The sequence below is a fragment of the Phragmites australis genome, chromosome 16, assembly GCF_958298935.1.
Source record: "Phragmites australis chromosome 16, lpPhrAust1.1, whole genome shotgun sequence".
NCBI lineage: Eukaryota > Viridiplantae > Streptophyta > Magnoliopsida > Poales > Poaceae > Phragmites > Phragmites australis.
In genome coordinates this window covers 19,811,477-19,827,004 of record NC_084936.1, presented here as the reverse complement: position 1 = coordinate 19,827,004, position 15,528 = coordinate 19,811,477, and the positions used below count along the sequence as shown (strand labels likewise).

The window sequence follows — 15,528 nt, the reverse complement described above, 5'->3', positions numbered from 1 at the left end:
GATTTGGCATCGTGCCATTCAACTACGGTGTCAAATCTTTTGATGCGTAGGCTTCTACACATCTTACGTGACAAGGCATGATGCCAAATCAATGGACGTCAAAGGATGATCTAACGGCGCCAATTATTGTGACGGCCTTTGAAAGATCCATTTGAACAATGTTTTCGAAAAGGACCGAAAAGTAAAAATGCCACCTAATATAGCCATATCGGAGTAGTAAACGTAATGCAGCCAATGAGAGAGCCGTAAAAGTTGCAGGTTGCAACTTTTGTCCACTAACGCCGGTCAAGTTAGAAGCTCAGGTCGTTGTCTGCGCGTGCCGATGACGCCACGGCTAGGTTCCTTAGCCGTTTTAAATTGGCCTAGGGTTCTAGAGCATAGCAGGAGCCGCTGCTCGTTCGTGGAAATCGGCCGGCTGGGAAGACAACGACTAATTTATGCTTGCTCGGATTGTTTTGGTTAATTTGATTTTTGTTTTCTGCTAATCAGTTCTCAAATGATGCAGTCTGAACCCTTCCGTCTCCGGGACTAGTTTTCGCCTATTGATGCCATTGTCATACACAAATGCATCGTCTTAACAAGGATTGTGCGCGGAATCAGTAAACTCCCCTGTTTGCAGTGTAAGAATTTTACACGAAAAGTATATCAGCTCTAGATTAGACCAAAGGAAAAAAAAGGTCATGCTCTTGAAATTTGGAGTAATTCAGACAAAGAAGTATGTAAACCAACTCAGGCCGGGTGTCCTTTTTGACAAAAAAAGAAGAAGAAGAAAGAGTACACGCTAATAGTAATTGGAACGCGGCACATGCGTGCGTGTCTGACTCCTTAAAAAAATTTAAGGGGGCGTTTGGCAGGATTCTTGAAGCGTTTCTATCAAGAAATTGAAAAAAATTCCTGCCACAGGCAATTTTGTTTCTGATTTGGTAAAAACTAAGGAAAATATTTCTATTTTTTTACTAGCAGAAGAATCACTTAAAATGTTGTTTCTCATTAGAATCAACTCTCTCTCACACATAAGTTTTAAGAATCTGAATTTACTGAACTAACCAAACAATTGCACATATCAATTCTAATTTATTATAAAAACGTTTCCAAAAAAACCAAATCCAAAACGTCTTCAGAAAAATCTAGAACCCTAAGACTTGGTTTCCCGGGGCTGCGTAAAAGAAAAGGAGCTGGAATGCTGGAAGGAAGAGAAAAAATATCGTTAATATTACAAACATCTATTTTAAAGACTAGTTAGATGAAATTGTTTTTGGAGAATGGAGAAAAACCTGCGCAAGGGATTAGAAATGTGAGGAGCATGTTTCTGGTCACGTCCTCTCTTTCCTGGGCCCCTCGAGAGATGGGATCACTGCTCACAACGCACATGCAACATAACTGCTTCGACATGAAAATATGGCATTGTGTGCCTCCAAAAATGCTACGATTCGTTAGCCTGCCGTAGCACAAGCATAGCTTATTCATGAAATCGAATCCCAACACATGTAGAAAAAAAATGCATTTTTTGTGAATCTCGAAGCTCACGAAAACTATGCTTATTTTAACACCACTAACGACACGTACTCTCTACATTGTGAATTACCTTATGACCATTTTGTCGCAAAACTAACACTAATTTATGTGCACCCAATAGATCAACGACTAGTAGACATCCAGGCTACCGTCTGATCAAGCCTTGCTTTTCTTCAATCGCCCGTAACATCCGCCCGGCGACTATGCCGTCTAGTTTAAAGAGCCTTTCCATGAGTTTCGGTGCATATAATTTAATATTATCTTAAGTTCGAGTGCTAGCTAACACTTTTAAGAAATAAACAATTAAGCAAAATGTTTATCACCCTGACATGTAGATGTTAATGAAGATGTTTATCACCCTGACATTAATGCAAAATGTTGCGTCCACATTTGAAATTTGCTGGATTTTCAAAAACTTTATACTACGTCTGTTTTTTATTTGTCTTTATAGGTTTTTCATGGTATTTGAGATATAACTTTGACTACTACTTTTTATAACTTAATATAAATATATACTAATAAAATTATATTTTTTGTTAAATCATTTATAAAAACAACTCTGATAGTATAATTTTCATAGAGGATATTGCTTACCAAGACCTTAATAGTATAAACACATTTGTTTTAAACATATTAATGATCAAACTTTCCAAAGCTTAACTGCACAGATTCTAAAAAGCAAAAATAAAAAAACGGAGAGGGTATCTTATTTTGAAAGTTTATCACCGAACTGAAAATTTATTTAGACTTGCCAGCACACACCTAGGGATCGGGAATCCCAACCTCCTCTCCCAAAAAAAAATGCTTTTCAATCAAGAAAAGTCAACCTATTTAGCAAAATTGCCCTACCTTAAACCTTGATTACTACGTGTCCGCGATCCTCCATCATCATCGGTAACCTAGATCCCCAAATCACTTCAAATTTCCAAATAAAAATCCCTAATCCCCCGATTAGGAGGCAACACCACTCCCTAACCAAGGGCATTTTGGTCAATTAAAAACTTACCCCTCTAGCCTGCTCGCTTCCTATATATATAATCCTCCTTTCCTAACGCTCTCAACCCTAGCCACAGAACTCAGCCAAAAAATTCCAAAAAAAAACAGTAGCAGCAGCATCCACCACCGCCGCTCCGATCATCGATCGGCCCATCCTCTGTGTCCACCCCCTCCAGAAGACTCTATTCACGTTTCGGTCCCTGCCCGCCGGCCACCGGAAGGGATAGGTCGCCGGAGGAAGCTCGTCTCCTTCACTTCGGCAGGGTCATGGGGTTCTCATTGTACCCCATGAAGACGTCTACGCGCATGCTCTGGAGCACCAGCTTCTTCCGCCACAAGGTCGCCTCCTGCTTCTGAGCCGCCCACCCGCCTCGATAGCCTCGGTGGCGGCGGTCGCTGTGCAGCCCTAGTCGCCGGTGAAGTGTGTGTGCGCGCGCGTGCGCGTGTGGTCGGGCGTGCACGGGTTTCAAGATTGGGTTTTGGTGGGTTCTTGGGGGAGGGAAGGGGCTAGGAGAGGACAAGAACAAGACGCAGCATGGATCCGGGCCGCGTGGGGTTTGACTCCGGCGGCGCACGGCAGGGCGGCGGCGCACAGATGCTGCTCTTCGGCGGCGGCGGCAGCGTCAGCGCCAACAGCAACGGGTTAATCCAATGTGAGATCTGGATCGGATCGGCAGTTCCTGACGCTCCGATTGCTTGCTTAGCTGAGCTTCATCTCCCTCGACGCAGGCGTTCCGATGGCGGTGCTGGGCAGGTACGAGGACGCGCGGGTGGGCAAGCGGCCCTTCTTCACGACGCACGAGGAGCTCCTGGAGGAGGAGTACTACGACGAGCAGGCGCCGGAGAAGAAGCGGCGCCTGACGGCGGAGCAGGTTAAGCTGCTTGAGCGGAGCTTCGAGGAGGAGAACAAGCTGGAGCCGGAGCGGAAGACCGAGTTGGCGCGGCGGCTGGGGATGGCGCCCCGGCAGGTGGCCGTCTGGTTCCAGAACCGGCGCGCGCGGTGGAAGACTAAGCAGCTCGAGACCGACTTCGACTGCCTCAAGGCCGCCTACGACGCGCTCGCCGCCGACCAACAGGGCCTCCTCGCCGACAACGACCGCCTCCGGGCACAGGTAGCCGCCTTAATCCGTGTCGCCTCCATGGTTGATCATTTTTTTTACTTCGTCAATCAGCTTGGTCGCCGCTGTGGATCGAAGGCGCATGTGCGTAGGGGGATCGAATAAAGTAGGAAATGCCATTGAGATCCTTGAACTTGCTGGTGTTGACCACTTAAGAATATTAGTTGTCATGCATTGAGCTACAGTTTAGGTTAATTTTGCCTTTCCCACTTTATTTTCGCTATCTCCTGAACTCTCCTAAATAAAACGCAAAAGATATTGTAAGCGCAGAATATTTGTAGGAAATGCAATTAAGATTTAGGAACAGGGAATGTGGACTCGCTCTCATGGTCATTTGTTTAACGCAAATACCTAGCACGTGTGTCAGCAATAGTGTCTTAGATAGATACTACTAGCTATCAGCGATAGTTTAATTTGCATCATCGATGATCAACAATAGTATGTCATTGTAGATGTAGCGGTGAGCACTTTGTACAATAAGAAATACACTACTAAGTTGCTGACATTCCAAATGGTTATATCAATCATCTCCGTAAAAGTTTTTTTTAGAGTGTCCATAATTCCTCTGGATATCACTTTAATACTTTGTCTTGAATTTTTTAAAACGTTGGCAATTAAAAATTTGAATCACATTTGAAACATAGTTGACAATAAGAGGAAGTGAGGAACATACCAATAGTAACCTAATAACTTTCAACTATACATCAAAACAATAAAAAAGCATTTCCATAATGTTACTAGGATAGTAAGGTTCTTTCCAGAATTTGAAAACTCTTGCCAGAAAAAACAACTAACTAGTCTTTCTTATATTTAAATATGCTCTACTCGTCCAAAGACATTAGTATCAAGCCATTGCAGCCCTCTCGGTAAAGGCCACTTCAATATTATTAAAAATTTGAGGATTTCATTGAAAAAGGTAGTTCTGGAATCCAAATTTTATGAAAGGAGAAGGGTCTATGTGCAAATTGCTTTGCCTTGTTGTCCCCTTTAATTGGCTATAGCTATCATCTAGCGGCGGGCGACCAACTGCTCGATATATTTTTACCTATTATCCAATCAAACTCTATAGTGGTTAGGAATCTTGGGTACCTATCACACACCACCCAAGTGTAAATTCAATAAACTACACTAATCTATGTGCTGTGGAAGAATTAATTACTCTAATCTATGTATCATACTTTTTTTAAGAAAAAGTGCAGTGTTACATTTTTTTTGGTCAACTGTTGTAACCAGCTATTTGTTGTGAAATATTCAATCATTTTTTGAGCAGATGTATTTTTGTTTCTTCGTCAATTAAATCAAAACAATGGTTTAATTTGGAATGAAAATTCATAAGAGGTGTATGTAAATTGAAGAATCAGTTAAACTCGCTAGGGTTTAAGGTTTCTTTAACAGGTATAACTGTTCGAGAATAAAAATGGATTTAAATCTCAAAAAATTACCTTATATGGGGGAAGATGTGTTCTGTATCTCTAAAAGACTTCATGATTACACCAATCTCATTTGTAAGCTATGAAGAAAAGACAAATACTTAATGAAATACTGCAATCATTGCCCTATTCACTAAGTATTTGTCTTTTCTATATTTTTTGAACGAGTGGTTGGATCTTAGAATTTTTTTTCACTGCTATAAATATACCCACCTGGCCAACTTCTTTATGTAGTAACTGTTTGAGAACTTCTTGAAATATCACAACTGACGTCCACAGAATTCGCAACATTTATGCCATCTTCAATCCCTTTTAATAATCCTTTGAAATTTGAATGTTCTTAGGTAGAAGTGTCAATAAATGGGGATCTCAAGAGTAGTGCAGTTGTCCAATTAATGGGTTAATGTATACAGGTTGGACCAATTGATATATTGTATATTCTATACTCAGATCAGATTATACTAATTAGCAATCATGTATAACCCATGCCATTTCAATTGCAGAATACTACTCCCTCTGTTCAGAAATAGTAGGTGTATTTCTTTTTGGAAAAGTCAAAATTTATATACTTTGACTAACATTTAATCAAATTATAAAATTATCTAGTGTATAAAAATTATACAACTAGGTTCACAATTCAAAATGATTTCATACTATATAGGTTTTGTAACTATAAATAATATATTTTGTGAGAAAACCTTAGTCAAAATTCAATTTCGAAGACCGAGCATAAAAGAAATACGCTTACTATTTCTGAATGGAGGGGGTACTCAGAAAATAGGGATGGTACTAAATTGTTCGCTGGCTAGAAATAGTAAAAAGGGTTAAAAAAAAAACTGAGCTGCCATTATGTGATGGAAGCTATCTGTGATATAAAAGGAGAATTGCTAAAACCCTTTCAAAAATAATAGCTTAGCACATTCCTAAAACAATCTGGGGTGGGGCTGATCTGTATTACTAATTTATATTGCTTAGAGCTTATTCTAGTAGTCTATTTTGTAGAACGAATATAAATACAGAAATACTACTTGCTTGCACTTTGCAATCAATCTAGCTACTAATTTGAGCTCAGCTGACATTGGAGTGAAAGGAAAATAATGATATGTTAGAAACCATTAGAATCTTTCATAAGACCTCTTGAGACATTCCACAATTTATCACACGTACCTTTGTTCTACATAAGCATTTGATCGCCACATGCTGTGTCATAGATGTAAACGTACACGGAAAAATTATACACACCTAGAGCTTGCATGTGCTGATGGGCCCCATGTATCAGATCAGCTCACAATGCCAACTAAATGAGTTTGATCACCGAGATAAACACAATTAACAATGTGTGCTACAGGTGATCTCCCTAACCGAAAAGCTACAAGGCAAGGAGACGTTCCCCTCAGCGACCACCGCGGCGCAAGAGGTCGACCAGCCGGACAACCACACTACAGTGTCAGGCACGCAGAAACTGCTGGCGCAGCAGTTCAAGGAAGACCTCAGCAGCGGTGGCCACGGTGCGCTCTCCTCAGAGGAGGAGGACGGCGGCATGATCAGCGACGAGGGCTGCAGCTTTAACCTCCCGGACGCCATGTTCGCTGCTGGGTTCGCCCACCACGCTGCGGAGGAGGAGGCGCATTTTGGCAGCTGGGCTTCCTGGTTCTTAAACAACTGAGGTGGATGGTTGAATGGGTCCATGAATCAAGTGCAAAGAGAAGTCCTCTCCTGGTCTCGATCCTTTTCGGCACCATATAATTATTGTGTTAATTATGTGCCATCAAATGTTTTTTGAGTCAGCAAACAGTACTGGTGTTGTTCCACGTATATGTTTTGAAGGTTTTATATGTTCATATATGATAATATATGAATCGAACTTGTGACTGAAAGATTGGAATAAGTGGACGTGTTGACCAATTGTGCAATAACAGGCCTGTTGTTTTGTTAAAAGAGTTTTTTATGTTGTTTGGACATGAATCTATATCACACTCGGTTCTGTAAATACGAAATGCCATACTCGGTACATGCACTTGGTGTTATTTTTGCCCCTACATTTGGTGAAAGTAACTTCCGTTTTCTATATAATTAAAAGCATAGTACGGCATGTTTTATCTAGATTTTTTAATACTTACGTAGAGTAATTCCTGCTTGCAAGTTCAGGTCCAAATAATCCTAAATCTTAAAAGGATAAGGCTATGGTCACTACCAAAGCTAATGTGCAAGTAGGAAAGTCACGGGTTAGCAAAGGAGTAATTTATAATGATCCTTTAGCTTTGGATGCTGTTCATGTCAGTTATTTTTTGTTGTCTTTTTTTCAGGCAATTAAACTCCATCGATTGCTTGGTTTTTGCAGTACACCAATAACTAGAAAGATATGTACCTAAGGGAAATGATCATGGTACAAAATTAGCTGTTCCCATGTCATTTGCAACTCCTCAAAAAATAATGATACTGGAGCCAAAAAAAAAAAACTATAAGTATCATTGTGGCAATATCTTTACAAATATTCAAATTGGTAATTTACATGATAATGATGTAGGTGGATTCTTAAAACTCTTCTGATAATAGTTTCAGTTTTATAGAATTGAATATATTACTACAATAGTTATTGATGACCAAACTATATTGTGGCATTGTGGGGACTATGCCAGTGCTCAAAATAAATTTTACTTGTAACGGGAAAAAATAGCCCACGATCCAAGGAACGGTCAATACGTATGAGCCATTGATTTCTGTTGTGGTGGATATTGAGTGTGGGCACAAACTGTAGCCACTGTCTTTCTTTTGGAGAATTGAGTGTGGGCAACCACTGCCATAGAGACATAACCATTTGCACAACCACAAGAGGAGATGAATAAATCCGTCCAAAATTCGTGCCCCCTGCTCATTCTTCGTCAAGCTATCTGTCTAAGAGAAAAACAGTATTGGATAAAATCCAAGTTTTGTGAGATTATTCTACCCTTTTAGATGTCCAGTTTATTCTGTTGGAGAGAGGATTTTGTTATTCTGTTAGATGTCTGAGCAGTGACTGTGACTCGATCATGAAGGCCGCGATGGCTCTGGCTACTGATGATGGCGCATGTGATGCAGAAACAGCCTGATGTCTCTACCCTATCTCATGGGGGGTTGTTGTGTCATAGGAATAGTTCGTATGGTAGTCAGTCAGTTTAGGTCAAGATGCTGCCGGCCTGAGGTCGGTGAGGTTAGGATTGTTCTTCGACAGTATGTTGGCATGTTGTTGCCTGTGAGAAGGGGCGCTGGCAGGCTCCATGGTTGTCGGCCTCCACCTGGTTAGGTGCTTCGAGGTGTGTCCAGAAGCTGTTCTGTGTTCGCATTTGGAAGAGCGCAACAGCTAGGTTTTCAACCATCAAGTTAACCGGTGTCATGTTGTTTCAAACGTTTATTTAACAACATTCTAATTAAATTGATTCTTAATTTAAGCATAATGACCATTAAATAAAAGCTAAGAATAAATAATGCATATTCAAACATGAGCATTTCATTAAAGCATTTAACATAAATAATGATACTCATATTCAAATGTACATAAACCATGGCAATCAACATCACAAGATGGGATAACATAAGAAATATATGAACATGTGTTAAGTAATTTAGTGAGCTCTCAGTGCGGATTACCGAATTAACAACCATCGAACGCCAATGACTTATATGGATCATCAACTAGCGTGACAGTACCAAATTAGAGTTCTAGATTGCAATGAACAAGTTTAATGTCTTAATTATCTAACACTTAGATAGCTAGCATATATTAAATGCTCCAACTAATCTATCAAAACATATAGAACAATTTAGTTGCCTACAGATAAACAAGACAATATACAAGAATATGAAATTCTATACAATTGCACTCTAGAACAAACATTGTACTGTCACACTAATCTCCCTAAGATAGCTATCATCACCGAGCATAAAAACCCACCGTACTAGCATGCAATTATTCCTAATATTAGCACACAGATTAACAGGCACATGATATAGCAAATTGCAAGTTTTACATTAAAAGAGAACAGGAACATTCTTACTTTTCAACGAAGAAGCTAAAGGCAAGGCACACAAGAGCGTTGTCCCAGAAAACAGAGATACCCCTCTATGCCAAGGCTGTTAGGGTGTGTGTTCTCGAAGATACTATGCCACAGTGCCAGCCGTCGGGCACACAACAGCCAACACGCAAAGAGAAGGGAACACCGCGACAGAAGGGAGCTCCACACCGAGCTAGGGAGGTCACTGCCGAACAAGCTAACCAATGCCAAAATACAGCCAATGGAGGCAACAACCGTGCACAACTGTACAGCTAAACCACCACAAAAACGGAAAGCAACAGAACGAGCGCACACAACGGCCAATCCCACATGATCACAGACACTGCGAGCACTACGATCAACTGGCAAGACCACCTCAAGCGCGCTAAGCACCCGCCGAAGACCACTGCAAAATCACACACGAAGACGTGAATCATAGCAGCAACAGCAACACTACCACCACAACAACACAGGCTCCACGGCCTCAGCGTGAACGACAGCAAGCCGACCGACTGAAGACCACCAAGCACCGAGATGCCGAACACCGTGTCATCGGAATCCGAATCGACAGGAGGCATGACACACACCCTAGAGGTGTTGCCTGGTGTGAATCTTACCATGATTCATATAGTTTTGGTTCATGTGTTAGAGGCTTTGAGTCACAGTGCCTTGGCGGACCATATTTTTCTCATCATGGTACTCACCCCCAGCATGCTAGAGTTGTTTTATGTACACCTACCTTTGCTCCTACTCCTCGAGCGACTCGGTGCTGGATTCCCAATAAGTTTTTGACTCACCCCAGCACTGAGTACTCGAGCTTGTCCTATCTTGTGTAGGTGGGAGGCGTAGGCCTAGAGAACAAGTGCCTCATCGATTCTAATTATTCGTGCCATATGACCGGAGATGCATCATGATTCTCCAGCCTCACCCTGATGAAATGACATGAGTACATCACATTCGGATGGTAGAAAATGAAGAGTAAAGGCCAAATGTAGGGTAAGAGTGAGTGAGAGTTTCACTCTCAAGGATGTAGCTTTGGTGGAGCATCTAGGATGCAATTTACTTTTTGTATCTCAGCATCTAGGATGCAATTTACTTTTTGTATCTCAGTTGTTGGATCATGACTTGGAAGTGCACTTCAAGTGTGATGCTTCCCAAGTTCTTGATTCCTCATAAAATTTGATTTGTCGGATTTCTCGAATAGGGAGAGTATTTGGAGCCGATTGTTCTGAGTCTTTTGGGTCTTCTCGATATTTGATTGCTCAACCCTTTTCTGAGATTTGGATGTGGTATAGGAGGCTATGGCACATGAGTTTTGACTTTCTCACTCATTTGAGTGCCCTTTGCTTGATCTGAGGATTGTCCAAACTCAAGTTTGAGAAGAACCTTATTTGTGATCCTTATCGACAAGGCAAGATGGTTACCACCTCTCACACACTAGTTAATCGGGTGATGACTAAATGACCAAAATAACTTCTCCATATGGACACTATTGGTCCTTTCGAGTTCGTTCTGTGAGTGGCAAGTGATATGTACTTGTTATTGTTGACGACTACTCTTGCTACTCTTTAGTGTTCTTTCTTGTTAGCAAGGATGAAGTGTTCTCACACTTTCAAAGCTTAGCTTTGAGATTGTTCAAGGAACTCACTGGTGTATTGAAAGCAATTCACAGTGATAATGATACTAAATTTAAGAACTATCTCTTTGATGCTTTCTGTCTTGAATATGGCATTGGGCATCAATTTTCTACCCTACGTGTTCCTCAGCAGAATGACATGTTTTAAAGAAAGAATAGAACTTTGGTGGAAATGGCTAGGATGATGCTCGATGAGCATAGGACTGCTATGAAGTTTTGGGTAGATGCTATTAGCACAACTTGCTATATCTCCAGTCGGATTTTCTTGTGTTCGATCTTGAATGTGACTTTTCATGAGTTGTGCTTTAGGAGGAAGCCAAAGGTTTCTTACTTGAGAATTTTTGGATGTCGTTACTTTATCCTAAAGCGTGACAATACTGACAAGTTTGAGTTTCATTCTTCTGATGGGATCTTCTTGGGGTATTTTCTTCATGGTCATTCTTACAGGGTTTGTAATCTTGACACTAACACCATCATGAAGTCTTGTGATATGACCTTTGATGAATCAACCCCTTGTGCTAGCCATGTTACTGAGTGTGTAGGTGATCAAGATATGAGCAACATCTTTGTAGATGGCGACCTTCCAGCTTTCGGTGATGAATATGATGATCCACTAATTCCTGCTATTACACCTCCTTTCGAGCTGCCTCCTACCTCTTCAACATTGGTAGAAGGTCTTGCAGCCTCCACTTCCACTTCAACTACTTTCGAGCCTGCACCAACAGTGTTTGAGGAGGATATCATCTCACAGCGTGAGGCTTCTCAATACGTTCAATGGATACATCCTCCATAGCTAATGATCAACGACCTTAGTGAGGGGGTAACAAGATCCAAATCTGCACAACATGCTCATTTCACAGATTCTACATTTGTTGCTTTTTTTAGCCCCATGATGTTGGACACGCCCTTTCTGATTCAAATTGGGTTAATGCCATGCATGAAGAGATAGAAAACTTTGAGAAAAACCAAGTTTGGGTCCTTGTAGAGCCACCCCCAAATGTTCATACCATAGCCACCAAATGGGTTTTCAAAAATAAGCAGGGGGAGAATGGGTCTGTAGTGAGAAACAAAGCTAGACTTGTGGTCCAGAGTTTCACTCAAATAGAGAGGATAGACTTTGGTTAGACCTTTGCACATGTAGCTAAACTAGAAGCCATTAGGATTCTCGTTGCATTTTCGACATTCAAGGGTTTCAAATTGTATCAAATGGATGTCAAAAGTGCTTTCCTGAATGGGTTCATAGAGGAAAAAGGTCTATGTCAAACAACCTCCAGGTTTTGATCACTCTAAATACCTTCATAGAGTATACAAGCTTTAGAAGATTTTGTATGGGCTTAAGCAGGTACCTAGGGCTTTGTATGATAGGCTTAAGTCCTTCTTGCTAGAGAATGGGTATGTGATGGGGTCAGTGGATAAAACTTTATTTAGTTTTAAGCATGACATTGATTTCCTACTTCTTCAGATATATGTAGATAATATTATTTTTTTGGCTCTTCTCATGCTCTTATGACCAAGTTTGCAGAAACTATGAGCAGGGAATTTGAGATGTCGATGATGGGTGAGCTCAACTTCTTTCTTAGGCTTCAAATCAAGCAATGCAAGTAAGGTATATTCGTCCACTAGGAAAAATACACCAAAGATCTGTTGAAGAAGTTCAATTTGAGTGATGTGAAGCCCTTGGCAACACCAATGCTACCTTGATCCAAATGAAGATGGCGATGAGGTAGACCGGTGGGAGTACAGGAGCATGATTGGCTCCCTCCTGTACCTAACAACGATAAGACCTGACATTCACTTCGCTGTTTGCTTGTGTGCTCTCTTTCAAGCATCACCAAGGACTTCTCACTTCCAAGTGGTGAAGCACATATTGATGTATCTCAAACTGAGTATGGTCTTTGGTTTTCTACATCCTCTTTGCTTTCTCTTTGAGGTTTTTCGGATACTGATTTTGCTAGTTGTAAAATTGATAGGAAGAGTACCTTCGGTACTTGTCATTTCTTGGGTATCTCTCTTGTTTGTTGGTCTTCTCGCAATTAGCCTAGTGTTGCATAGTCAACTGCTGAAGCTGAATATGTTGCTACCGCTAGTTGTTGTTTTCAGATTTTGTGGATAATTGCTACTTTGAGAGATTTTGGGTTAGACTTCAAGAATGTGCCACTTTTATGTGATAACACCAGTGTCATAAGCTTAGCCGATAATCCAGTTTAGCACTCTAGAACCAAACACATAGATACGAGATTCCACTTTTTGCGAGACCACAATGAAAAGGGAGACATTGACTTGAGATACATAGATACCCAACATCAGATTGCTGATATCTTTACCAAGGCTCTAGGTGCAACAAGATTTACCTTTCTGAGGGGAGAGCTTGGAATGTTCATCCCTATAACATTGTGTGAGGGGGAGTTGCAGTTGTACATACTCTATATTACTTTTTTTTTTGCATTTGCATTGCATAGCATCTTGTAAGATAGTCATTGTAGTTGAACTTTGACTTGTATATATTTAGCATTTTTAGTTGCTAGTCTTGAATTTGGACTAAGTTGAGTAGTTGTGCGGAGCAAACTTTTAATCTTAGGCTTTTCTTGATGCTTTGAAATGAAATATTTCAAGCAAGTTATATTTTTTAAAGATGAAATTTGACAATTTTATGAATCATGTAGACTATAAAATGCTACATTCTTGATCACCACGTTCGTAATTGCTTTGGCTTAGTTAATACTTGTGTTAATGCTAGTATGCTAAATATCTTGCTCTAGGATTCTTGGTTCAAGATTGTGGATTGGAGAACATTGCACTATATTTTTTGTCTTTATCAGATGTTTTGCTCATGATAGAACCTTGGAAGAATATGTGTTCCTTGTGTCTCAAAGATACTACTTGACATTATCTTGTAAAAAACTTGATAATTTGTGCTATTTGAAATCATCTTGAGCAATCAAGTTTCTTGTGCTAAGATGTGCCTAAATGTTCGATCTTTTAAGAGGCAACTTGAGGGCACTTCGCTTAGGTAAGAGGCAACTTGAGGACACAATAAAATACAAAGAACTAAGCCTAAATGTTCAATCTTTTAATCACTTGATCTAACTAAGACTTGGTTTCATATGTGAGCGTTTGCAAAGCCTACTATCATGAATACTTATATGCCTAGTTTGAGATTGAGGTTTGCTAATTCTTAATGCTTGTATTATCTCGGCATGAGTGGATGTTTATGTGGTGCTCATTTTTAACATGATTCGGCTATGTAAATTTAAATGCGTCAATAATTCTTCAGGATTAGGTTGTAAAGTTTCATGCTCTTATATCACTATCTCTTTTTGAGCCTTTATGTGATTGTAAGATCCACAATATACTCTCCATAGCCCTTTGATGTTTCTATTTACAAATGTTTTGTGATATACTTGTGGAAGCTCATTAGGATTACATGTTCCAGCATTGCATGGTATTTTGTCCTTGATGTTTGCACTGCCAAAGGGGGAGGAAATAATAAAATTTGTACTAAGCCACAAAGAAGAATCTTGCATAATGAAACTATGCATTCATCAATAGGGAGCATTTGATCTTGAGCATTTGAGTTTTTATTGCATTCTTGTAGTTTTTGGCTTATCTTTGCCTCTCTTCGGGCTTTTGCAATCTTTCTTATGCCAAGTGACCCTGATTTGCTCTTTCTTTAGCTTTTGGTCACTTGGATGAGCTTGTTGAAAATTCTTCAAATCAAAATCTTTGTGCTTTGAGAGTTGTCAATGCACTCATCAAGGGGGAGATTAAGAAGCCAAATTGAAATGTGGCTTGGTTTATACGTCATGAGTCATTAACAAGGTTGTTGATTTGGTTTGATGATTTTGGGATTGTATGAGAATGTTTATGTATTTCCATTATTTTCATGACTAACTAAAATTGTAGAGAAAATGAAGTTAGTAATTTTGTCTCTAAGTCTAGGAAAATTTGCCTCACTGCATGGTCCGACACTGGATATTTTGTACACGCCAGAACAACTGAGCATTTATGTGCAGAAGCAAAAATTGAAGTGTACACCGAATGGTCCGGTGATGAGCAATGTGAACACAAGATGCTTCACCGGACTATTTGTTCCAAAGAGGTTGCAAAGCATGTCTGGTGCTGTTTCACACACCGGATGGTCCGGTAACGAGCAATGTATACACTGAAGGCTACATCGGAGTATTTGTTCTAGAGAGGTTGCAAAATGGGATGTCTGGTGTGTTTGTACATATCGGATGGTCCAGTGATGAACAGTGTACACACCGGAGGCTTCACTGGAGGGTTTTCTGGGAGGTCTTCAGAGCAGAAGAGAGATATACACACCAAATAGTTTGGTGCTTATATTGGTGGTAATACAGGATCATCTGGTGTTCATGTTTTCTATGTGATGTATTTCAACATGGATTTTGATGGCGGATAACTGGACTTGTGCTTATTTATGGAGCTGGAGATATGTGTTTGCTTGTCTCATAATGTGTAGGTAATAGATGCAACTTGACAGTCAACGGCGGGATGATCAGGGCTAAGCGGGATGCTTAGTGTTAGATGATCAAGGAAGCGAAGCAGAGTCAAGGGTAATCCTAGTTGTACACGTGGAGATCAAGCAAAGTGTGAAAAGGGAGATGAATATGGTGTGTTAACAGTCAAGCGAGGGGGATGCCAGTGCAAGTGACAACAGAGCCCGAGGGATCGAAAGCTGGAGAGACTTGTCGGCGGTCAAGGTCGCAAGATGGAGTACACGTATCAACATCAGGATGCTTGCTTAAGGTGTAAGCAAGTGGCGGAGAGTCAAACTTTAAGAA

General features: G+C 40.5%; 1 protein-coding gene across 1 annotated transcript; it reads left to right on the top strand.

The window, feature by feature from the left end:
- Positions 1-2,580: 2,580 nt before the first annotated feature.
- LOC133896094 (homeobox-leucine zipper protein HOX5-like) lies at positions 2,581-7,072 on the top strand. Its single transcript, XM_062336609.1, has 3 exons — positions 2,581-3,164; positions 3,241-3,623; positions 6,408-7,072. The coding sequence occupies exons 1-3, from the start codon at positions 3,047-3,049 to the stop codon at positions 6,723-6,725; spliced, it is 819 nt and encodes a 272-aa protein (XP_062192593.1). The 5' UTR covers positions 2,581-3,046; the 3' UTR covers positions 6,726-7,072.
- Positions 7,073-15,528: the final 8,456 nt, after the last annotated feature.

Bases quoted from the DNA above. Each gene is read 5' to 3' on its own strand.
- LOC133896094 (XM_062336609.1), top strand. From the start codon at position 3,047: ATGGATCCGGGCCGCGTGGGGTTTGACTCCGGCGGCGCACGGCAGGGC. The intron at 3,165-3,240 runs GTGAGATCTGGA...CCCTCGACGCAG, and splicing joins CAGCAACGGGTTAATCCAAT to GCGTTCCGATGGCGGTGCTG. The intron at 3,624-6,407 runs GTAGCCGCCTTA...TGTGTGCTACAG, and splicing joins ACGACCGCCTCCGGGCACAG to GTGATCTCCCTAACCGAAAA.